General features: G+C 40.8%; 2 protein-coding genes across 7 annotated transcripts in view; both read right to left on the reverse strand.

Annotated features, from left to right (window-relative positions):
• MS4A14 (membrane spanning 4-domains A14) overlaps positions 1-5703 on the reverse strand; it is a 16366-nt gene extending 10663 nt beyond the window's left edge. Inside the window, 3 exon segments of the mRNA XM_017498853.2 lie at positions 1567-1617; positions 4025-4153; positions 5289-5703. Coding sequence (XP_017354342.1) covers positions 1567-1617; positions 4025-4153; positions 5289-5426 — 318 coding nt within the window. The 5' untranslated portion in view covers positions 5427-5703.
• A 2295-nt stretch (positions 5704-7998) lies between these two features.
• On the reverse strand, positions 7999-24999 carry MS4A7 (membrane spanning 4-domains A7). Of its 6 annotated transcripts, none has more exons than XM_017498858.2 (7): positions 24792-24987; positions 18296-18455; positions 16724-16858; positions 15187-15243; positions 12456-12662; positions 8986-9087; positions 7999-8208 (listed from the first exon to the last, which is right to left on the reverse strand). In XM_017498858.2, the coding sequence occupies exons 2-7, from the start codon at positions 18440-18442 to the stop codon at positions 8137-8139; spliced, it is 720 nt and encodes a 239-aa protein (XP_017354347.1). In that variant the 5' UTR covers positions 18443-18455; positions 24792-24987; the 3' UTR covers positions 7999-8136. The 6 variants fall into 6 exon arrangements, 5 of the variants coding, with proteins under 5 accessions (XP_017354347.1, XP_017354343.1, XP_017354350.1 ...); XM_017498854.2 differs by lacking the exon at positions 24792-24987 and adding an exon at positions 23281-23298; XR_005195523.1 differs by lacking the exons at positions 8986-9087; positions 24792-24987 and adding exons at positions 8764-8941; positions 23281-23299 and having other exon boundaries at positions 8125-8208; positions 12454-12662.
• Between the last annotated feature and the right edge of the window lie 628 nt (positions 25000-25627).

A 25627-nucleotide genomic window follows, 5' to 3' on the forward strand; every position in this document is an offset into this window, starting at 1 on the left:
GAAAGGCCTCACATTTCCATTCATCAGGTATTTGTGGTACTTTTATTGTGCTATGACTACGGTGGTAGAAAATACAATGATGCATTTACAGAGCCAATCCTTTCTGGAACAGTCTGTGGCTTCGTGTGGCAAACCTTGGAAGTGTACTTGTGACTTAATGTTTACCCCAATCCCAGGTTTTTATTGCAAACAGGCACTTTGGCAGCAAATCCACAGGAGCATATTGATAGGCCCTCTCTCTCTTGGTCTTTAGTTCCCTTGTTTCCTCAAGGCTCTATTTTGGCTCCCACAGGACATTTAATAGAGTAAGATCTCTAGATAATCAATGCTTCATGTGTATTGGGCTTTACAAAGAACATACCCAGCCTAGTCTCTTCTGATTCTCATTATAAATTATGTGATATAGGAAGGACACTTGTTATCCCATTTTACAGATAAATGGAATTCAGTAAGTAAGTGTCTGTGAGCAGTTACTTCCACATTTTGTGGAAGAGCTGTGATGAAAAGCCAGGTCTTCCAATGCCTGGTTCAGCATCCTGCCCCCATCATTTCTCCATTTGCATAGCTCTCAGTGAGTCAGGAGTAGGTTTTCCTTACCAATAGTCTATTTCTCAGCTCTGGAAGGAAGTCAATACAGGGAGAACAGCATTTGGGGCTTTATCTGCATTGTCTGCATAATTTCCTTAAGGAGGGATGGGAGCATTTATCCCCCCTCTCCTCAGAATGTCTCTATTGCTTGTAACTATCCCTAAAGGAAATTAGCAGAAGACCATAAGAACAGAGTTAAACTGGCTTTCAGAGAAGGCCCACATCCCCAGGACCTTAAACAAGATCAGACTGGTTCGAAAGAAGTATGAACATTTAAGCATCATCATGCCTTTAATAAGTAATATCTTATTAAATCCTCAAAATAACCCTTAGAAGTAGGTACTTTTCCCTTCAGGTTAAGACAGAAGTGAGTGGTAGCCTTGGTTCAATCCTAGAACAATCCAGTATCAATGCCCAGATTTTCTTCTTTTAGACCTTGTTTAGGCTCTAAAGAAACGCTTCGGTTAGTATTGGAGACAGGTCTAGGATTGGGAGGAAGAATTACTGAGATCTTAGGATTGGTTTTGGTTAGAGCACGGTTTTTGTCGGATAATTTTTGTGTGTGATAGAGGCCGTCCTGTGCATTTTACATGCTTAGACGTGTCCCTGGCCTCTAGTCACTAGTTGCCAGTAGCACCAGTTGTGAAGACCAAAAATGGGATCTTCAGATATTGTCCAATATTTTCTGGATCCTGGGGGTGAGGGGCAGGGAATTACTCCTCATAATGAACATTGAATTAGAGGGATGCCGAATGGTTTCCAATAAGCAACTCTTTTAGTTTACTTGACCAGGGAAATGGGAACCAGTGTAAGAATATCAGGCAAATAATGGCACTGGCAAATAGAAATGATCTAAACTGCAACTTGGATGCATACAGATTTTCCTGAGAGGTAACTATTACTAAACACTTTATACATAAAGACGATATAAAGCAAATAGAATATTTCAAATTACATAAAGTCACAAAAGTGACTCACCTGAGTTTTTGATTTCTCTTCGACTGCTGTGAGGTACCCTGTAACCATAAACTGTTAAGAAGACGAGAGACAAAAGTTAACAGGTGATGTACTTGACCACCTTGCAATATAATTTCCCTTGGATTCACAAACTATCTGTTTGCAAATCTCCAAGACCATCCAGTTTTTCCACCTGAGCATCAGGGAGTAGCGAGGGTCAGCATAGATAGGGTAGGTTGGAAGAAACATTGTGCTGGGTTTGCTCAGCACTGAACAAGCGCTCTCTGCCAGGGTCAACTGGGACAAGCAGGCCCTTCTAAGATCCAGAGGAGATGGCTCAGATGTTGGGTCCAGCTGGGGCTCCAAAAACAGATTTCCTAAGCTCTGGGCCTTGAAGAGAAGAGGAGGAACTGTGCCTGTTCTGAGCAGGTGGAGGGAGACTTTCTCAGGGAGGATCCCCCTGAAGGCTGATAATGGGGGCTTATATCTAGTGTGGTTATAACAGTCACTCATTTCCCATAAGTGTAGAGCCTAGTGCCACCTCAGGAAAAGGAGAACTCTGTCACTGCATGCGGAGCCCCTTCCTTTTTTAATGTTCTGAGGATGGGAACCTCCTCTGTGGGAACTGGCGTTGGACCTTGGGAACATCTGGGTCTTGTGGTCCAAGGATCTGCAGCTGACTTGCAGAGATCAGAAAGATACCTTTGATACCTCCCTCCACTTGATTCCCCACACTGGACTGCCAAGTCCTATCAACTCTACCTCCAAGTCACTCAGGCTCTCCATCTCTAGCTCCATTGCCGCCAAGCTAGTTCAGGGAAACTCTTTCCTCTTCGGCATGATTGCAGCCTCCTCTCATTGGATTCCTCTAGGATTGCTGTTATCATTGAATTTTCTCACTCAAAAAACACAATCATACTTCAACCAGTCTTCAAATGTCACTATCCTCTTTATAAATTTTCAGTGGATTTCCCATGCTTTCACACTGAAGTTCCATGTTCTTCATATGACAATAGGAGTTGGCATGACCTGGGTACAGTCTACCTTTATAGCCTCATTTTATGCCATCATGATAGACTCATTGGTCTTCTTTTGGTTACTCTTTCCCACACCAAGCCCTTGACTCATGCTTTATCTTTGCCAGGGAATGCCTTCCTTCCATTTTGCCCAGTGAGCCACTATGTGCAAAGCACTTTCCTGACCTCTGAAGTCAGGTGAGTCCTCTATGAAACCCTCACATGGCACCTGCAATTCTTCTCTTAGAGTGCTTATTACAAGTGTAGGGACAAGTATTTGGGGTTACTTTTGACTTTTTCATGTCTAGTCTCCCAGTTAAATGACAAACTGTCTAAATCTAAAAACAATTTACCACTTCAATCAGAGAGGGACTGTTTTCCTCAGTCTCAGTCTCAGCACCTAGGATGCTATTGAAGACATGGTATGTGCTCAGTAAATATCTTTAAAGTGAAAAGTAGAGTTTCAAAAACAGCAGGCCAGAACTTCATTTTAATTCCCACATGCAGATTACACAGTCACACTGGGAAAATTCTGTTGTAATACGAGAAAGTGAGGGGTTGGTCTGTTTGATATTCTACAGTATGGCATATATAGTTTGAAAATCATATTGAATACTATATTATTTATATTGGGAAAATGAAAACTCTGCTGGTTGTTTCTGAAATGCACATTATAGAAAAGGCATGAAGTATTTCTGATTATCAAAAGAAACTGGATTTTTAATAGTCAGTGATAGTGGTCTAATTTATTCATTATTTTACCTATTTGTTCATTGATTGGTTGATTCATTCATTCATTCATGCATACTATGCCTCAAGCGTGATTCTAGGTTTTCAGAATATAACAACTAAAACAGACAGTGATATTGCTGTCTTCTCAGGAGTTTATGTTAGGAGAAGCTCTAGTGAGTCTGCGCTTGAATATTATGGCAAAAAATTAGGAATCCAAGCTGTGGGGACTAGATAGAAAGAGCACTGACTAAGAATAGTATTTATGGATACATCACTACCTAGATGAGTGACACTCATAAAATTGTGTCTGGGGCTAAGAAGGAGGATGAGTGATAATCATCTTAAAATTCTCCTTAAGGTTTCAGCGTCTGTGATTGCATGAACACTAGCTACATGTGTTTAAGTTATTCTCAACTTTTGAGCTCAGCTTCCTTATGTGCAAAGGAGAAAGTATGATATTTGCCCATCTTGTCTCCCACGTTGGTAATGAGAAGCAAATGTCTTACTATACACACAATGGTTTTGGAAACTTTTAAGCACCCAAGAGTAGTTATTACAATACTGATGGTAGTGCAATGACCGAACGGAGTTGCTTCTTTTGCCTTGAAGTGAACTGCCATTTTTGGTCTCCTGGAGGGCCATATTTATAGAATTCATTACCCTAGGACATGAGCCAGTTCAAATCTGTCATTATAGCAATTTCTCAAAAGCTTCTAATCGACAGTACTCACAATAAGTGCTCCCCAAAATGGATATCCTGAGAGGAGAACAAGGGGAAGTCTTTGGGAGAAATGGATGTAATTAAGAACAAATATTGTTCCAAGGCCCACAATGATTAGAGCAAGGAGGATCTGGGTAGCCTGTGAGAAGAGAAATGAGTACATGAGGTTACCAGTATCCAAGCATCTTTGGGCCACCCCAGGTCCCTGAGGGTTTGCCTCCATGGCAGACTTTTCAATCTATCCAAATGCCTTCCTTTCACATTTGTCAATCATTCTCAGATTAAGAGACTCAGTTCAATGTGTTACCTTCCCCACTTTGCTTGCCTGGATCCTTCAGGTTCAAATCCTTCACTCTTATTCTTTATTATTTTCTGTCTTCCCTGGTGTTACCAATTAATCTTATATTGGACATATTTTGAGTACATGTCTGACTATCCCCAGATTATAAGCTTCTTGAGTACAGGGACTACAAAGTATTCACCTTTGTGTTTTTTCCCTTCTGTCTCTCCAGTATTCCATTATTATCCTAACAACCCCTACCCCCGCATTTTCCAGCACTCAGTATAGGCTTTTGGAATTGGGGCTCATCCCAGTTGTCTAAAAGTTTAAAATGTTTGCTGACTTATTGTGGAGAACCTGAGATGAGCTTGCATTTCACCTCCTCTTCATCCAAGGACCCAGGTAGGGATGAGAATGACCTGGTGGGCCTATCAGCTTGTAGGAGTCATAGGGAAAAGAACAGCAGCAGCGGCTCTTCTCAGGGCAAAATTTCTCTGTCAGTCTAGGTTTTGTCCCCAGGCCACATCTCTGGGCCATGACACCCCAAGTAATGATTTTTGCTGTTGTACAAAGTATGGGGGTTGTGCATACAGCTCTCCCCTGGGTGCATTAATGATGAAAAACATTTTGTATGTCTTATCATTTGGTTCACAATGAAGCTTTCAGTATGGTTTTTGAAGCACTCCCAATTCCTTTAAGAGCACAAAGTGGAAGTCAAACCTCTCCACTTATGGTTTTTTACCTTCATGGGAGGTGCCACCATACTCTGAGTTGACTTCCTCAGTGAGATATTTCAAAAAGTTATACTAGTTTATTGCTTCCCCTCTGTTGGGATTCAAAGATCAGTACTAATTCCTCATGAAAGGTGAAGGGGGAAAAGTAGAATTAACTCCCTCCCTGAAAATCACTGGACAGAGGTATCTCTGCAGACATATATGAATAAATAAACTTCTTTTCTCCCCTTTGGGAGGTCCATTGATTGGAGAGGACTTACCCCCAACACTCTTGGCTCTCCTTTTAGAAAGTCCAGCAGAGAGCTGTGAGGTCTGTAGGGAAATGCAGTCAATACAGTTTCATTTGGTTGTATAGTGATGACATGAGTTGCCTTTTTGTCCTGGGATGTTGACTCCATGATTCAATGGCAGAACTCTAGTAAAAGAAAGAGTGAGCGAACATTGCAGCCCAAATCATGGTCTGCCTCACCACCAGAGTGACATGGAGCCCTTGGAAATGAGCCCTTAGTGATCACTCTACTTAGTAGTAGAACCACAGAATCAGAGTTGAGTCACAAAGTTTTAGAATTCTAGAGCATGCCCAGCCCTCCATCTTCCTGGTGAAAAGTACCATATCCAGAAGACTTACTCTCTTGTGAAATTGGTTGCAAACATATGGTAAACACAAAATAGATGGTATATACAAAACCAGTCCTTACACATATGTTCATAGTTATAAAGAAACTAAAAGTTATGGGATATCCCTATGTGATGGGAACTGTAGAAGGTGTTTTGTTTGTTTTGACATGCACTAACATTTATTCCTTTAACAGTTCTACAATGCTGAAAGTGAGGAACAGCAAGTTTATGTCCCCCAAAGACATACGGGACAGGGGAGGGGGCAAACTCAACTTGACCTGTCTGCAAAATCTATGTCTTTTAAACTCAATCATGCGCTGCCCTCCTTCGAAAGGAGTTTCTCACCTTTACTTGATGAATTTTCCAACTTACTGTTAAACCATATTCCTTTGTATTACAAAAATCAGCAGTTAACTTTGAATCTCTATTTTTCCATCTTTTTTGAAGTATATTTGACAAATAAAAATTATATATATTTGGGGGTACTACATGTTTTGATATACATAAACACTCCAAAATGATTACCACAATCCAGCTAATTAACATATCCATCACCTCACATGGTTATTTTTTTCTGTTTTTGTAGTAAGAACATTTAACAATTCTTTGCATTTTCAAATTAAAAAAAAAATCAGTAGTAAAGGTGCTATAGGACCAGATGTAGTTGCCGCTTTATAATAGAGAATATTTTAGCTTTCAGAAAGATAAGCAAAACTAATTATAGTCAAATCCTTCCTGATTTGAACTGCACAAATACTAATTAAAACAACAAAAACTGCCTTTAGGAATCTTGCTTTCCATATTGATCCTTTACATTCCTAAATTCATTATAATTTCAACTATGAGATCATGAAGGTAAATTGTTTCATAAAACTAAAACCAGTGTATACAAATAATAACTTGAGTATTTCCTGGTTTGCAGCAACCGTGGATAGCAGGTGTCTCAAAATTATCACTGATGTCATTTGAACTCAATAATTCTTTGTTGTAGAAAGTTATATATAATTTTAAACTCCGCTACTCTTCAAGTTTATTTAGGAAACCTCATATGCATAGAGAGTGCAAAGTTAAACTGCAGCCACACTGGAATTTCCATAATTGCCCAAGAAATCGAGTTCAATGCAGAGGCCCACACAGAACATATTACACAAAGAACAGAGAAGATAATTGCAGCAATGACTGGGAAGAAAGAATATGCCCATGTGGTACAAAGTGCAGGGGAGATGATCTGAATTACAAAATTGTGCTATAGATCAAAATAGACTTAATACCCAAGCAAACAGACATTATTACATTATTCTTTTCAGCGTGAGCAACATTTGGCTCCAAGCTAGAAGCAGAAAACATGCCACTCAGAGATGGATTATCTGTAACTTATTAAGAAGACTAAGATGTCTTCATTGACTCCTACCCTGAAATTACAGAAGAGAACATAGTTTATGTGCCAACGACTAAATATTATTTTTATTTTATTTATTTATTTAAAATAAATAAATCCAAGACTATATGTAGTCTATTTTTATTTATTTATTTTATTTATTTTGAGCAATGGAGTTGCATTCTTATCACCCAGCCTGGAGTGCAATGACACAGTCTTCGCTCACGGCAAACTCCACCTCCCAGTTTAAAGTGATTCTTCTGCCTCAGCCTCCTGAGTAGGTAGAACTACAGATGCATACCACAACGCCCAGCTAATTTTTTTTTTTTTTTTTGCATTTTTGGAGAGATTGGGCTTCACCATGTTGGTCAGACTGGTCTCGAACTCCCGACCTCAGGTGATCCACCCGCTTGGGCCTCCCAAAGTGCTGGGATTACAGGCATGAGCCACTATGCCTGGCCAAGAAGGCTGTTTTTAAACAATAAAACGCGCACCACTGGTTGGCAGCATGGGTTTGAAGAGATCTGGATTCACATGGTAAGATTTATGGGAGGCAGGGACATGGTTGCTATGTGTTCAGAGGTAATCCTGAGCACTTGAGAAACTCTTTGCTACCTTTCACCTAATGGCTCATGAAAAAGGGGCCCAGCAGATCTGTTTTTCAGAGAGTGGCCAGGGCAGAGTAGTTTATGTATAGCCTTTAATTTGTAATTAAAGTATTCTTACAATCCCTAATACGAAACATTTAAGCAATATGAGTATGAAAATAATATAGAAACAGCATGCAGAGTCACATGACTTAGCAAGTTCACCCTAGCATGACTGCATATTTTCTCTTCTTTGTATCACCTTCTGTTCAGTTTGCTGAAAGAAGTTTATAAAGTTTATGACCCTTTTTGGAAGACCTGCTAATAAAACTTGGGCTTTGAGGAAATTATTTTCAAGAGAAATTAAATGATGACTCATAGTAAACAAACACAAAACAGAAGTTTTTTTTATTGAAAAAATTTATTTCGCAGTGTCTAAAATGGTGGAGATTTCAGGAAAGTCTAATCACACTTGACCGTGAATTCTGGGTTACTTTTCCTTTATCCTCTGAGGCCAAGAGTTTCTTACATCCAAAACCTTGAACTCTTTTTGTCCCGTTGAATATGATCTTGTGACTGGGTCAAGAAGAATGAATGCTAGAAAATATGTAATTGGTTAGAGTTTTTAAACTTTGATTTTGGAGATTAAAAAACATAATACATTTTCCCCAAATGTTATATAGTAGTAGTTCTTCCAACTTTGCCATAAATGTAATTGTAGCAATATTAGTTAAAAATAATGCCATTCTCCAGTCTGCTAATTATTTTACTATTTTTAAATAGGATCATAGTTAAATCATAATTCATCCAAATTCTATAAACATTTCTTTTTTTTGCTATAGCTTTTGGGGGAAATGAAAATATTTTAAAATTATAACATCAAGAGCTAAGGGGATGTAAGGAAGAGCACAGGAAAGCATAAACAGGACAGAGACTTTCTAGTAAAGTCTCATCACATTAGCAAGGAAACTTGGCTAGGGAGACTCTCCCGGGAGGCAGGTGGCTGTGTTCATGGTAAACGTGAGGGGAGACACGTTCTCATTCTCAGCCCAATAGTCTGTATCATTCATTTTCTATGTCTTTGTTCTTTCATGAGCAGTTTGGCTATGTGATTTCTAAAGCCAACTAGCTTCATATTAACCAATTCTCTACCTGGTCAGCTTCCCAGTAGACATCAGCTGATCCCAGATGACCAGAGCGTCCTCAGGAAGGAGACCGTTTATTTAAACACATTTTTTAAATTATGAAAGCTGCTTTCTACATGCACCTCATGAACAATAATTGATTCTTCTTTTCGCCACTTTTTTGGGCCTGGATTATTGTTGCCTGGCTCTGGAACACAGCAGGTATGATGTGACATGTCAGCATACTCACCCCAGGGTTGTTGGAGTAGAGCTGTTTCCACCAAAAGACAGAACTGTATGCAGCTAATAAGAGCTCCAGCACAGTGAAGATGAGCATCACCACTAGGACACCCTGCAAATCAGGACATGAATGGTTGGTACCCAACACAAGCTAGCCCTTGTGCCTGACTGAGAAGAGGCAGGGCAATAAGCCTCCAGCAATGCAGAGAAAAGGGGACAGGGAAAATTGCTGAATCCTCTTTTCTGCTTTCTCCTTCAGATTTCTTAATAGAAGAAGGGAAATTAGCAGCAACTGTATCATCTCAGAACTTTGGTATCCCACCTAATGACAGAGGAGAGTAATCTGCCACTTATCTCTGGTTGCTTTTATTATTTTCTTTTTGACTATGGTGCTTTTTATTGTCATGGTGATATTTCTAGGTGTGTGTTTGCTTCTGTGTATCCTGAAGTGGTCTCCATGCATTCCTTCAGTCTGAAATCTCATGTTTTTATTAAATTCTAAAAAATTTCTAGTTATTTACTTTTGCATACGTTCGCTCTTCCATAATCTCTTACTGGGACTCATATTAGATATGTGTTGAACCTCTCCACTTCTCTGTATCCATCATGCCTTTTAAGCTTTCATCCATCTTTTCAAAACGCACATAATGTGTTGTGTTCTGTGTGATTTAATCAAATCTAAATTCCATTTCACTGTTTCCTTGAATGTATTGAATCTGCTGTTTAACTGATCTGCTCAGTTTTTAATTTCAAAGACAATTTTCATTTCTGATTATATGATTTCTTTTCTCAAATGCACATATCTTTTTTTAATGTCCTTTTTTTTTCATTTTGATATCTATTTTTTTAAATTTTTTATTTTTTTGAGACAGGGTCTCATTCAGTCACCTAGGCTGGAGCGCAATGGTGTGGCCTCGGCTCACTGCCACCTCCGCCTCCCCAGTTCAAGTGATTCCCCTGCCTCAGCCACCCAAGTAGCTGGGTTTACAGGCACATACCACCACTCCCAACTAATTTTTGTGTTTTTAGTAGAGAATGCATCTCACCATGTTGGCCAGGCTGGTCTCAAACTCCTGATCTCAGGTGATCTGCCTGCCTCAGCCTCCCAATGTGCTGGGATTACAAGTGTGAGTCACCATGCCTGGCCTGGTTTATATTACTTTTTAAACATTTTTAATGATTTAAAATGTATTTTCATAATAGCCTTGTTCAAATTATTGTATTCTCAATTCTTGAGCTTCTAATTTTCATGTTTCCTCATTTGCTGCTGCTTCCCATGTTTTTGTGTGTGTGTGTGTGTGTTCTGTTATGCTTCTCATAATATTTTGGTTATTGGATAACTTCAGTGTGTAGATGGTGGTAGTGGTAGGGTTCTTTGATAGGTAGGCATTGTATAAGTTGGGTTTATGGACATCTCCTTAGATAGTAATTTTAGATTTGATTCTGCTAGAACCTTAGATCATGTATCTTGTAGCAGTTTTTAACTTTATCCTTTTATTTCAGGTTCCCCTATGTAATTATGAATTTGGATGGCATGCTTGCACAAAGCTTAGTGAGCTGATGGAAGGTTTTCTTGAAATTCCTTGGGATGTTGGGCAGAATTTGCTTTATATTATTTTCACAAATTGAGAAAATATTTCGTCTCAGCTTTCAACATTTTTGCAGAGTACTCAATATGAGCTTTATAGTCCTGCCAAATGTCGGATCTCGTCATGGGTGTTAAAAGTCAATGATCCTAGCCTCTAACACATATTCCTATCCAGACTTCCCTGGTTTTTTGGCCTCAGCTCTTGTTTGATGATTTGGCTTTAGAATCCTTAGCTTCTGGAACCTAAGACATCTTTCTTCTTCGATTTGTTCTTCCTTCTGCCCTCCTTCCTTTCTTCTTCTAACCTTGGCTATAAATTTTTTAACTTTTAAAATTTGTTACTTTTGTTCAGGTAATTCCTGTGTTAATTAACAGAGTAAGCCTTTGGAATCTGCTTAGTCTGGCATGTTCCAACTTCTCTGATGTTGTAGGAAGCTCTTTTAGACTCCAGTAGTCAGAGAATTGGAGGCAGTTTGAGGTAATGAAATTTGTTTTCAAATTAAACCCCCAATATGCCTCTCCCACCCCCATTTCTTTAGCCAATGTCTGTCCTGCACCAGGATTACACTATCTGCTGTGCTTCCTCCAGGTGGGTCTCTGTGTTCTTCCACTTCCTCTAGCTCCTGAACCAAAGGGGTTGCTTTTGACAATCTCAGGGTCACATGGGCAGACCCACAGGAATGCAAACGCTTGCACACCTTTTCTGAGATTTGCGAGACAGATGGATCCAAGGGAATGAGAGATACTACCTTGGGCTCCCCATGCTCTTACTACAAGAATTCATAAAGGAAGAAGTCTTTTTTTTTTTTTTTTTTTTGAGATAGAGTTTCACTCTTGTTGCCCAGGCTGGGAGGCAATGGTGCATGATAATCTCAGCTCACCGCAACCTCCACTTCCTGGGTTCAAGTGATTCTCCTGCCTCAGCCTCCCGAGTAGCTGGGATTATAGGCATGTGCTACCACGCTCGACTAATTTTGTATTTTTAGTAGAGACAGGGTTTCTCCATGTTGGTCAAGCTGGTCTTAAACTCCTGACCTCAGGTGATCTGCCTGCCTCAGCCTCCCAAAGTGCTGGGATTATAGGTGTGAGCCATGGTGCCCAGCCACATCTTTCCTCTTAAAAGGCCACAGGTTTACGCTTTTAGCACCATGACCCTACATTTATAGGATGGAATAAGCAAGGCTTGTCACCATGAACAGGTAGTGATCATCAAGTTTGGGAGAAAGGTGCCAAGAAAATGCTGCCCAGAGAGATTGACATTTTTTCTAGAAGTCAAATCCATGACAGGCTTTCTCCCTTCCCACCGCACTCTGTCAGCCCTGTTGGACCAAAGTACAAAATAATTATGTATTTGGGCTTAAGAGTCATGTTCTATGCCTAACATAATGTAGCATACAGGCTTGCATTTGAAGGTTAAATTGAACACTGTACAGCCTCTGCTAGTCCTCAATTCACTGATGATCAGAAGACAAGCATCTTTAAGGGATAGGGGCATCCAACCCCTAGAAAAGAGCCCAAAAGAGATAATCTCAGATTAAAATAAAATTCAAATGAAGAATATTTCTGCCTGTGATGAGTAGGGAGAAGCCCATTCAACAAAGGTTGCACTTTAAGAGTCAAACTCATCGAGGTTGGAATGTTTGTAATAAGAAAAACCAGAAGAGTGATAGTCTCCCTGTTGTCCTTGATTTCCTCTTCTGACTTTGTCTGGTACACCCCCCACACCATGCAGTCTGCAGACAGGCCTCTTCCAACCACAAGTGTTTGTTTATTTCCGTCTGTCTCCAGGCATTTGGACCAACAGGACCAGAGACTGCCAGAAAAACAGAGGTTATGCAGAGGGAAGACACTGAGATTTCACACGACAGGATATTCAATCTGAAGCTACTCACTGTTAAACTGACACTGGTCAGGACACAATCTCTGATTTCATATATTGGATAATAGTACTCCGAATAAGGCAGTGAGGATAGATACTCCTTTTCTGAGCCACAATGTTGAGAGGCAGTCCTCAGGGCTACCACACTGTCAGCAAGGAGGAGGAGGCCAGCTCCTGCAGTAACAGAACTCACTGCATTTGAAGTTAGGCTGCTCAGGTCCTGGAAGAGAAACTCTGCATTGGGTTCTCGTCACAGAATCAGCAACCGATGCTGTTAGCCCTCTGTCCATTGTACTGCAATGGTGCTTCCTTGGGTCTGTTTCCTTCCTGTTTCCTTGTGTGGACACAAACTGTGTTTTATTCATCTTTGTGTCTCTTGTCACTATTTAGTTAATCATATGATATAATTACTAAATGCTTGTAGTATAAGAAAATGCATGGAAAAGTCCTCCTTAGGGAGAAGGGTTCTGGCCCCTTGACTCTCTGTAGCACTCAAGATAGAGACAGTGCTGCTGTGGTCACTGCCAACGTCTCCTGTGACTTCCTCAGCAGCCTTAGAATCATTCTGTTTCCTTAAAGGCTTCCAGAATACGGATTTTGGTTCCCTCTGGTAAACCGAATCTGTGAATTTGATTTACATAAAAGAGCAGCTTCAAAAAAAGGTGGAGGCAAACTGGAAAAGTTGGAAAACATATCTATAGTTCTATGAGAACATAAAATATACTTTCAATTGACAAGCAATGTTTGTTCAATATGACAAGCATATGCCTTCGATTTTCCCAAGTGACGGCATGAGACAGAGGCACATGGGATTAGACCCTATGCTTCTCTCTCCAGCCATTCACAAACAGAAATATTATCAGACCATAGCCACTTTTCCCACAAACCTTGGAGGGAGAAAGGGAGGAAGAAGCTATAAAGCCTTTGCTTCTCTCCATGACAACCGTTCTCTCTTCCCTGCCACACACCTACAGAGGTGATTTAAGGAAAAGCCACATCCTGATTCAAGAAGATACGGGGCCGGGCACGGTGGCTCAAGCCTGTAATCCCAGCACTTTGGGAGGCCGAGGCGGGTGGATCACGAGGTCAAGAGATCGAGACCATCCTGGTCAACGTGGTGAAACCCCGTCTCTACTAAAAATACAAAAAATCAGCTGGGCATGGTGGCGCGTGCCTGTAATCCCAGCTACTCAGGAGGTTGAGGCAGGAGAATTGCCTGAGCCCAGGAGGCGGAGGTTGCGGTGATCCGAGATCGCGCCATTGCACTCCAGCCTGGGTAACATGAGTGAAACTCCGTCTCCAAAAAAAAAAAAAAAAAGAAGATACGGGTCTGACTAGCCACAGATGAGGACACATGGATGATGTATGAGGCTGGTATATGCTCCTGATGATTGAAGCTGCAGTCTAGAACCCAGGAGTAGGGAAGAGAGTTTTGAAGAGTTCACAGCATTCATTGGTTGGAGTAAGAGTTCTGGACTTAGAATCCGAAAACCTCTACTCTTATCCTAGCTCTGTCACCGACTCATCTGTGTGCTTCAGCAAGTCCTTCTTACTCTGGGCTTCGGTTGTCTCATTTATAAAATGTGAAAGATGAATCGTCTGATCTCAGAAGTGGCTTCCCAAATGCGCTGAATAGACAGAAAGGGAAATCTATGCTTGGACTTGACTCCACGTGTGGGACAGAGAACAACATGTGAGCTCCATTGCTCATATGGTAGCTTTGGGCAAAGATACTGCCCATTGGGACTAGTTTTCCTTTTATCCGCTGGAGACTCAGTGCATGAATTTATGTAGCTACAGAGCTGGAGTAGAAAAGGGCAAGACAAGCATCCTCCCCAGCACACATTCTCTTCCAATGATGCTTAAACAGAGAAGAGCATGTGTGTCTTTGCTGATGCATCATCGTGCTATGGGAAAATCCTTTCTCCCAAATTGTAGAAGAGGATTCGGGAAATGGTGTGGTGAATGTGGTTCTCTTAGGCCTGATCCACCTGTAGGTCGGTATTCCAACTTCTCCAGTTTGCTTCTGTCTTTTCTCTGAGCTGCTCCTTTAAGTAAGAAGCCATAAATTGGGTTTCTAAGGAGGGGCCAAAGGTCATATTTTAGAAGCACTTAGGGCAATATATAATTCTAAAGTGGTTGAGGAAGCCAAGGGGATGTTGGCAGTGGCATGAGTGGTATTGTCTTTGTGTTTGGTGCTGCAATCAGTGCTGACATTACAGAAATTCCCCTCACCCCCACTCCATCACCCACATTCTCTGCCACCTTACTTTGAAGTGATATTTTTCTCGGACATCCAATTATCAAGAATTGGTTTTTGGATGGAAATAGTTTCCTCCAGCCTAGAAAAAGATGACAACACCCTCTTCTAACAGAGGAATGAATGCCTCCCTACCTGATATTTGACTGGATGAGGCTTATTTCAGTTGCTTAAGTAGTAGAAATTTGAAAATATATCATGGACTTCTTTCAACTTGTTACCATGGCCATTGAGTAGGGTAAACCAGCTATCCTGGTTTGCCTGGGGAGTAAGGAGTTTCCCAGGATATAGGCTATATGATCTAGGAGGCAAGAAATTTGGGCTCTACTCTTGGTTCTACCAATGGAACAGCCAGGAGAACCTAGGCTTCCCTATTATAAGCTTTGTCTCCCTAAACTGTAAAATAGGAATTTTGAACTAAAAGAATTAACTCTGACATTCCTTCAATTCCAACCAGCTGAGATTTGATGGTCCTTATACTTACAAAGGGCTTAGTCGATTGCTTTCCAGAGATAATTGAGAGGGATCCAGTAACGCCAAACTGCTCAGAAAAGAGAGAAAGGATCAGTTCAGTCATCTTGTGGAAATGTGCCCACCATGTCACTATCAATCACTCCATCAAAAAGTGCTGTTGGAAAATTTTTAGAGAGAGAACACTGCAGAAATTGTGTGGGTCCACATTTCTAGAAAGGCCTAGTTCCCACCTGATGTAAGAATGTCTATATCAACTTCTAATGACATGCAGATACACAGAGGGGTTGGATTTGTTTTAGTGGAAATCACTAGGAACTAAGGAGTCCTGGAGAAAAGGTGTACATGGGAATGAGAAGAGTGTTACTACATTACAGGGTTGAAAGAGAGGAGGTTGAGATAGACCAATGACTCAGGTGGATAAAGAGATGGGAACAACCCACAGAAGCATTCAGGAAAGAGGCTTTGATGGGACGAGGTATGGAAACACATGGACTGGAAGTTATTGGTGTATGTTGCTTGACTCAGAACGGGAGTTGAGGAAAGTGGGAAGAATAGGCCCTGACGTGAAGTCTTTATCATAAAGCCCCAAAAGTCCGTATTTAATCCCAGTGGTATTAAAGATCCAGTTGGCAGAGGAAAGGTATTCTGAGAAGCTGAAAAGTTGCTTGACTGTGTGGCCTGGATATTGAATAGTCACAGGCAAAGAGGGTCCAGTATGAGCTAACACTGCCTTCTCTAAGGAGATGTGGGCCCCACTGGTTATAGGGAGAAGTCAAGGACAAATTGTGCTCTGGGGCGGGAGCAGGGCCTCCTTACATGACTGCACAGTTTGTGTGCACACAGGAACTATATCCACACAGATGTGGTACCTTAGTATATGTCATCTGCCCAGAATGTTTGCTTTTTCTCCTTTGTATAAAATACTATGTAGAGAAGAAATAACCATTTGTGGGAAGTGTGAGCTTGCCCTGGCCACTCTCTGCAAAATAGATCTACTAGGCCCTTTTTCATGAGCCATTAGGTGGAAGGCAGCAAAGAGAGTTTCTCAAGTGCTCAGGATTACCTCTGAACACATAGCAAGCATGTTCCTGCCTCCCATGAATCCTACCCTTGTGAATCCAAATCTCTGCAAACCTGTGGCATCAACCAGTGGTGCTCAATTTATTGTTTAAAAACGGCCTTTTCACTCTCTATCTGAAAAGTTAATTATTCTCACAATGGAGGGAATCCAATGGCCTCATCAAAGCCCCAAAGAGGGATATGAAAAAGCATCCACCTTTCCAGAGGTATGCTATAATGCCAGGTAAAAAATGCTGTGCTGGTATACCCATTGTATTACCATTTCCTCTTGCCCCCTGCCCTGCAGGAAGACAGACTAAGTCTCTCTGCTGCTCTTCTTGAATAGGGGAAACATGGAGTGGGGCAATGATAGAAGGAAAGATGAGGCCTTACATTCTTTTGCCTCCTGGCCTCTTGGAGTCTGAGTCACTCATGACTATGCACCCGGTTAGCATTTATAAAGCATTAGAGACCCCCATTCTACTCACACACAGAGCTCCTAAAAATGGGTACCCAGACATCAAAGTGGTGGAAATTTCTGAATTGAAGTGGGAAGGGTAGGGAGCAAAAACCAAGATGACCCCCAAACTTGATATCATCAGGCAACACGGGATCTGGACAATCTACAAGAGAGAAGACAGGAAATCTAGAATACACTTCAAACAGATGAAAGTGATTATTTGAATGCACATTGTGAAGTATAAAGAGTATTAAAATACATTATAATTTGTCATATTAAAGAGGAAAAAATGTTACAAGGAGCCGATAGAAATGTTTCTAGAGGAAGTCATACATAACCAATCTCTTCTGATAGGATTATTAAACTAGCAAATTGGGAAGTGATCATGTGCACATTTTAACTTTGTTTGAAAAAGATACTTGACAGTTTTTAAATGTATTTCCTTGAAAAGTAGATTTAAAAAGTTGTCCAGTGAGGTGGAAATAGCCAACTTTTCATAGGAGTGTTAATGAAACACTTTTTCAGTTGAAATTAGACAGAGCAGGTCATCTATTCTACTGTAATTCATCTTATTTTGTTCATCATTGGATTTTAATAATAATTATTTCACAAGTGGAAGAACTGGAGTTTTGGCTGTTAGCTTGGTCCAAAGCCCATGCTTTTTTTCATAATTTAATGCATGTGCAATTGAAAGATGATGCAAACATAGGAAAAATAAAAAAGTCAACCATTCATATTGTCAGTAGTTATTGAATAACCTGTTGTGTGCAGGCTCCAGGGAATGAAACAAATGAAAATCGCTACCATTGGAGAGCTTATATGTACTATGTCCTTTACATACAATTTCCATGGGAGGCAGAATAGAATTAAGAGCAAAGTAGCAGGACATGAGGCCTGTGAAGTACGGGAGGCATGGGGCAAACTATGTAGGGATTTTTAGGCTCTGTTTTACCAACTTTTCTTTTCATTTTGAGCAAAAAAAGGAATCCCACTAGATAATTTGGGGCCAGAAGAATATATGGTCTAACTTTCATTTGTAAAAGATTACCGGCTATACTAAGAATAGTTAAGAAACAGGGAAGGCAGATCCATCTAAAACTGGGAGTGAACAGGAGGTGGGTATTATAAGAGGGTATTCAAAACCATATAGAGATTAAAGTTCTGGATTTGAGGGACGATGATCTGGGACACTTGGAAGTCTTAGAGTTACTCATATGAACAGGGAGAAAATAGGTCATGAGATTAGTCTTCATTATCTCATCTCAAAATATTTGAAAAATGAGCTCAAAGTTAAGAATATGTAATTTAATCATATTGAGTAAAATCCATATGGTTAAATAGACCATCTTTACTAAAGACAATATAAAAAGACTAATTTGTTCATTGTGAAGCATGCTAGTGGAAAAGAAATAGTAATTTTAGTTTGTAGAAACTGCTGCAGAGGATATAGTCTTCCCTTAAAGCTCCATTTTATGTTCCCATTAGCCTGGAATCAGCCAGAAAAGAGTGAAAGAGCTTCCCAGCCCCACTGTAGATCTGTAGTCTAGATACATTTACAAAGTATTTTCTCAATGTTCCCCTTATAATGAGATGGACTTACCCCGAGAACAGTGGCTTCTTTTGGCAGCCCACTCTGCTGGTAATCTTCTTTTTGGTATGTGTGTCCAGGTTTCTGTCTTTCAGGGATAGTGATGCCCTTTGGTGTAAAGATGTCAAAAGCCCTCATGGTTTGGGATTGTAACAGCATGATGCTGATGATGCTGGAAAGGCATCAAACTATGTTACTTCCCAGGGTTTGACTTATAGTCATAAGCTTCCCAGGGATCATGCATTGTAGGAACTTAGGTTTTTTGCCATTACTCAAAGGCCAGTTGTCCTTTAGAAACAAAACAAAACATGGGGATCGATGGAGCATTATAAAATGAACATTCTGGGCACAGTTCATCCATTGTGGTCAAGAGGCATGTCACTGGGAGAGAACTGCACACATTTTGAGGGTTCCCACAATTGAGAAGTGAGCAAATCACATAGAACTTGCTTTGCAGCCCTGAATGTGTCCATCTCACTCTCCCTCCAATGACCCCTGTTTCCAGCTTCTTTTCCCTATCTCCTGTGTCTCTGCTTCACCTGTGCTACCTTCCCATACCACCTCTTCCAGAATTACACTTTTGTTCTACACTTGCACTGATCAGTATTCTACTCCAGTCTTCATTTTATCTTCATAAAAATGTTGGGGGTGAGCTGGGTGCAATAGCTCACGCCTGTAATCCCAGCACTTTGGGAGGCCGAGGCAGGTGGATCACCTGAGGTCAGGAGTTTGAGACCAGCCTGACCAACATGGAGAAACCCTGTCTCTACTAAAAATACAAAAAAATTAGCCAGGTGTGGGGTGCATGCCTGTAATCACAGCTACTTGGGAGAGTGAGGCTGGAGAATCACTTGAACCCAGGAGGCAGAGGTTGCGGTGAGCCGAGATCATGCCACTGCACTCCAGCCTGGTGCCTGGTGACAGAGCAAGACTCTGTCTCAAAAAACAAACAAACAAACAAACAACAACAACAAAAAACTCTGTCTCAAAAAACAAAAAAAAATGTTGGGGATGAATGCTGTTCCACTTTCCTTTCCTGTAGCAAGATGGCCTGTCCCATCCTAAATCTTCCTCCTTGCTTACATTGGCTTAGTAATTAGTAACGTAAACATTTATTTAACTTCTGCTGACTTCCGGGAATTAGACCATTGCAACTCTAATCCTTATAACAACGCTGTCACTTACATGTCATTAAATCAATTTTATACATTAGAAACCTAGGGCTGAAAAGTTCAAGTGATTTTCATGGAATAAAACAGTCACATAAAGCACTCAGCCTGGCACACAGAATGTGTTCAATATGTGATAGCAAATATTAACAGCCTGTGTTTACATGACTGGATTGAGACTTATCTGGCTCAGAGGCTTGTGATATTTTTCTCTATGCCATGTCAATTCTCCTCAACTTCCTCTTGCTTCCTCTCTTCCTTCCTCACATTTCCAGTTCCCTTGTAGATTCCAGGAGCAAGTTGTCTGCCACCACCAACTCAGCAGCATTGCTGGGCCTCTGTGGTGTCAGAAGCAGGGCTCAGCCCCTGAAATGTTGCCCAGATTTGTTTTCAGCTCAGCATTCTCCCTTCTGAAGGCCAGAGTTTAGTTAAAGACTTGTGATCCTTGAAAGGTGCCACAGCTCTGCTGCCTGACGTTTTGCTTCAATGTGTTGGTGCTTTAGGAATGGTTCTGGGGTCTCTTGGGAGAAGTGGACAACATGTAAAGATTCGAAATGACACCTAGAATCTCTTTACTAGTGAGGGAGATGGAAAAGTGCACTGGGATGGGAATCCAATGCCTCGGTGTCTAGTTGCACATCTGAGCATGTGACTTGGAGTCCAGTCCTGTGTTCAGCTCCCATATCCACCAATGAATGCTAAACTCACCCTGGGCAAGGTATTTTACCACTTCACAGATTTATGGCATGGGTTACATAAGACGGCACATACAACGGGCTCAACATAGAGTGAGGCATGTGATAAACTCACAAAACATATCAGTTATCTCCAATATTCATGGGAAGCTCAGCTCTGATATTGATGAGCTGGCCGTGGATAGGACATTTCCCTTTATTCATCCTCAGTTTCCTTATCTGTAAAATAGGGATAATGGCACTATCATGAAGGTCTCTTGTGAGGATTTGAATGACATATGTTGAGTGCCTTTTGTTGTAACTCTCTGAGTTTTATCAGGTGTTCCATAACGTCAATGTTGGGACCTCTATTTTATTTCTCCTCCTAGATCTGTGCCTTTCTCATGCTCTCTGATAAGCACCAAGTAGCTTCTCTGAAGAATTATTAAACCTAAAGTTCTCTTTGTTTAAGGAGATAATTTTTATTTCTTGGAATTTGGAAATTTGGGTAGAAGTATGGGTGAGGTTACATGTCCTATGAAAGGAATCATGTTGATACTAAATCCCTGCAGTGGAGCCAGGGTGAGCCTTCCAAATAGTATATTTAAATAAATGGATGTCTTTAGATTCATTTAACTAGCACATCTTTAAAGCCAGAGAAGTAGAAAAAGTCTCAATCTTAGCAAGATTCTAGGTTTCAGAATCAAATAGTAGTTCTGATAAAATGATAATCATTGCTAACATTGATTAAGCATGAACTGTGAATGCGGAAAATGATAATCACTGCTAACATCGATTGGGCATGAACTACGCATGTGACATTCTATTAAGAGCGTTGTGACGTTCTCATTTATTCTGTACAACGACTCTCAGAGATGAGTGCTGTTGTTACTTGAACCCTGAAGATCAGAAAAATGAGGCTTGGAGCAATGAAATAGCTTGCATAAGATTGCTTACCTAGCAGGTAGTGGAGGCAAGATTTGGGCATGGGCCATCTATCACCAGAGTTCTTGTATATCCCTGTAAGTCTGTGCTTGCCCAGCTAGCTACATCTGATTCTTATCCTCTCTGTTCTTCCTCCCTTATTGTTGAAGCATTGGCTGCCGCTCATCAGTTCCATATCCTCCCCCAGGAACGTCGCTAATCTTAGGGAATAGAGGTTGAAGATTTCTATTTCCTGAATTGTTTTCATGTTATAGAACTTGGCTTCTACCTTGCCCCTTGTGGTTCAGTAGCCCAAATGTGCCACCTAGACTCCTTCCTCTAGCCTTCATGACCAGCCTCTTTAGCTCTGGTTTCCTGTCTTTATTTTTTAGATCTCATAATTTTTATTTTTTGGCATCTGTGTTTTTTTTTCCCCCCATTTATTTATTTTATTGCATTTTAGGGGTACATGTGAAGAACATGCAAAATTGTTGCAAAGGAACACACGTGGCAGTGTGATTTGCTGCCTTCCTCCCCATCACCTACATCTGGCATTTCTCCCCTTGCTATCTCTCCCCAGCTTCCCACCCCCCACCGCCCCTCCCCTATTTCCCCCCAACTGACCCCAGTGTGTAGTGCTCCCCTCCCTGTGTCCATGTGTTCTCATTGTTCAACACCCGCCTATGAGTGAGAACATGCGGTGTTTGATCTTCTGCTCTTCTGTCAGTTTGCAGAAAATGCTTGATTCTCAGCTTGAAGCTCAGACTTTAAAGTTTAATTGATACTTTCAGACTATAGCCTATCTATCTGATACCATGAACATTTATTTTCCTTTGTTATTTCTTTCTTTCTTCCTTTCATTTTTTTTGAGACAGAGTCTCGCTTTGTCACCAAGGCTGGAGTGCAGTGGCTCAGTCTTGGCTCACTGCAACCTCCACATCCCAGCTCAAGCGGTTCTCCTGCCTCAGCCACCCGAGTAGCTGGGACCACAGGCGCATGCCACCACACCTGGCTAATTTTTGTATTTTTAATAGAGACGGCATTTCACCATGTTGGTCAGACTGGTCTCAAACTCCTGATCTCATGATCTGCCTGCCTTGGCCTCCCAAAGTGCTGGGATTACAGGCATGATCCTTTATTATTTCTTAACTGTTTGTTCTCTTTGAAAGAGTGCATAAACCATTCAGGACATAGGTATAGGCAAGGACTTCATGACTAAAACACAAAAAGCATTGGTAGCAAAAGCCAAAATAGACAAATGGGATCTAATTAAACTCCAGAGTTTCTGTACAGCAAAAGAAACAATCATTAGAGTGAACTGGCAATCAACAGAATGGGAAAAATTTTTTGCAATCTACCTATCTGACGAAGGGCTAATATTCAGAAACTACAAAGAACTAAAACAGATTTACAAGAAAAAAAAAAAAAACCCAAACAAACCCATTCAAAAGTGGGCATATGAGCAGACACTTTTCAAAAGAGGACATATGTGAGGCCAATAAATATGTGAAAAAGTGCTCATCATCACTGGTCATTAGAGAAATGCAAATCAAAACCACATTGAGATACTATCTCATGCCCATTAGAATGGCGATCATTAAACAATCTGGAGACAACAGATGCTGGAGAGAATGTGGAGAAATAGGAACACTTTTACATTGTTGGTGGGAGTGTAAATTAGTTCAACCATTATGGAAGACAATGTGGCCATTCCTCAAGGACCTAGAAATAGAAATACCATTTGACCCAGCAATCCCATTACTGGGTATATACCCAGAGGATTATAAATAATTCTATTATAAGGACACATGTACATGTATGTTCATTGTGGCACTGTTTATGACAGCAAAGACCTGGAACCAACCCAAATGTCCATCAATGATAGACTGGATGAGGAAAATGTGGCACATATATACCATGGAATACTATGCAGCCATAAAAATGATCAGTTCTTGTCCTTTGTTGGGACATGGATGAATCTGGAAACCATTATTCTCAGCAAACTGACGCAAGAACAGAAAATCAAACACCACATGTTCTCACTCATAGGCAGGTGTTGAACAATGAGAACACATGGACACAGGGAGGGGAGCATCACACACTGGGGTATTGGGGGCGGTGGGGAGGGACAGCAGGCTGTGGGGAGGTTGGGGAGGGATAACATGGGGAGAAATGCCAAATATAGGTGACAGGGGGATGGAGGTAGCAAACCACCTTGCCATATATGTACCTATGAAACAACTCTGCAAGATCTGCACCTATACCCCAGAACCTAAAGTACAACAAAAATAAAATAAAAAGTGAATAAAGTACTACCATTACAAGGGAATAAAATATTAAGAAAACAGATAAGCTCCTCAACTGCCACCCGATTACTCGTTTCATACGCATATATTCTTTACATTCTCTCTTCCCCTCTGTCACTTTGTCTCTCTCCTCTTTATATACATTCACAGACATTCATAACTCTACAGAAATAGTCATTCTATCCATGCCATCTATAACTGTTCTTTTCGCACTTAACATTATTCTGCAGACATCTTTGACTAAGAAATAGAAATAATAAAAATACTACATTTAAAAGCAAATGATAAATTCTGATACATGCCACAACATGGATGAACCTTGAAGACAACATGGCAAGTAAAATAATCCAGTCACAAAAGGACAAAGATTACATGATTCTACTTATTTGAGGCACCTGCAATAGTCAGATGCACAGAAAGTAGAATTGTGGTTGCCAGGGTCTGCGGAGAGAGGGGAATGGAAAGCTATTGTTTAATGGCCATGGAGTTCCAGTTTGGGAAGACAAGAAAGTTCTGGAGTTGGGTGGTGGTAATGGTTGCACAATGGTGTGAAAGTACTTAATGCCACCGAATGGTACACTTGAAAGTGATTAAAAGGCTACAACTATTTTAAGTATATTTTACTACAATAGAAAAGCCAAACGGTATATTTACATAAATGGATGTCTCTAGATTCATTTAACCAATCACATATTCATGACTATTTAGGTGATTTCTATTTTTTCTTTTTGCCACTATGAACAATGCCATAATGAACATCTTTGCGCTTTTGTGATGCCTCCTGCATTTAATTATCTCGGAGTGACATATGGAAGTGCATGCATTACATTTAAAGCTATGATACTTAAATTTTGACACACGTTGCTACTTTTAGGAGGATCCTATATAACCAAGATTCTTTATGTTTCACAAGAAGTCTCCAGGCTGATGCTATCATCTCCAAACACCACAGGCTGAGAGGATGCTTTGTCCTTCCACATTTGCTTTGTGGAGATAGACAGGCGGGACCCACAACTTCCAAGATGGCTCTAAAATCCTTGCTTTGAAGATAAATCATGGCATGGAGGTCAACAGCTCTGCCCAGCAATTTTCTGTATTACAGAATTAGAGTAGGACAACGGGGTTCTAATGCAGGATTCAGCCTAATTGCACAGTATTTGTTGAGAGTATACTCTGTGTAAGACTGAGTGACACACCAGGAGAATGAAGAGCATTGCAGAAAGTGACCTCAAATCTTCAGGGAAACCTAAGAATTGTTACCTAACTTTCTTATTTGGCATGTGAGTCAACTGAGACCCCAAAAGGAGACAAACCTGATGCTCCAACTCACTCAGGTTGTCAGATTCAGAGACAGGATGATAACCCAATTCCCCGGCTGTCTTTTCAGAAGCACATAATCTCCCCCAAAAGTCATGATCTAAACCAAGGTGCCTACCTGTTCTCACAGCCTGCTCCCTTGTGCTGTGGCTGGTGGGTCAGTTCACCTCTGTGGAGCGCTCGCTCAGCTGGATCCTCCCACTGGCTGTTCCTGCAGACAGATCTGGCCGCTCTGCTCTCCTGCTTCTGAGACTTCCTGTCCCTTTCTCAGTGCAGTATTTATGATTACACAGGATATGAATTTGCTGTAGTTACAGACAGTTGCTATATAAAAAGCATCTCTGTTTCCTCTTTCTAAATTCTGAGGTTTGGAAAAATGACACAAGATAGAAGTGACACATGAGAAAAAGAACCATGTGCAGACTAGTGATTTGTGCAGTCCCAGTTAGAATTAATTTTCACTACTTCTACATAGAGTTACGTAAGTCATCTAGTTTTGCTTACCTGAGTTTCTTGTCTACTAAATGAAGAATGGATAATAATAATTCCACTTTGTGGCTGTTGGGAGAATTAAAGAAAAAAGATGTAAAGAGTTTTCAAAAAGTAGACAATAAATATTGATAATAGTAATGTTAAGTTTGAATTTTGGAGAATTTATTTATTCTCTCACTTTCCAGGCTCTTGGTAAACTGAAAGCAGCCTATGGAAAATTCAGTGCCTCCTTGTTACTTCTTTTGGGTGTCTTCATTCTCTGTCTTTGGCCTCATGCTCAGAGAAGTCTAGGCACATCTTGGGAAAGATGCCAGTGGATTGGAGTCAGAGGCAAAGCCATCCGCCTCCAAACAAGCTCATATTTGGGAAGTATTTGTTGTTGAGGGGATACTGTTGCCACTTTCACATGCCTTTTAAGGCTTCTTGTAGAACAGCCACTGCTCAGAAGGGGAGGGTTTAAGA

Source organism: Cebus imitator, unplaced genomic scaffold (genome assembly GCF_001604975.1).
Source record: "Cebus imitator isolate Cc_AM_T3 unplaced genomic scaffold, Cebus_imitator-1.0 Scaffold253, whole genome shotgun sequence".
NCBI classification, from domain to species: domain Eukaryota; kingdom Metazoa; phylum Chordata; class Mammalia; order Primates; family Cebidae; genus Cebus; species Cebus imitator.

Bases quoted from the DNA above. Each gene is read 5' to 3' on its own strand.
- MS4A7 (XM_017498861.2), bottom strand. From the start codon at position 18,442: ATGCTGTTACAATCCCAAACCATGAGGGCTTTTGACATCTTTACACCA. The intron at 16,859-18,295 runs GTAAGTCCATCT...TCTCTCTTGTAG, and splicing joins AAGAAGCCACTGTTCTCGGG to ATTGTCCAGATCCCGTGTTG. The intron at 12,663-15,186 runs GTAAGTATAAGG...TTTCTCTTCCAG, and splicing joins AGCAATCGACTAAGCCCTTT to GACCTGAGCAGCCTAACTTC.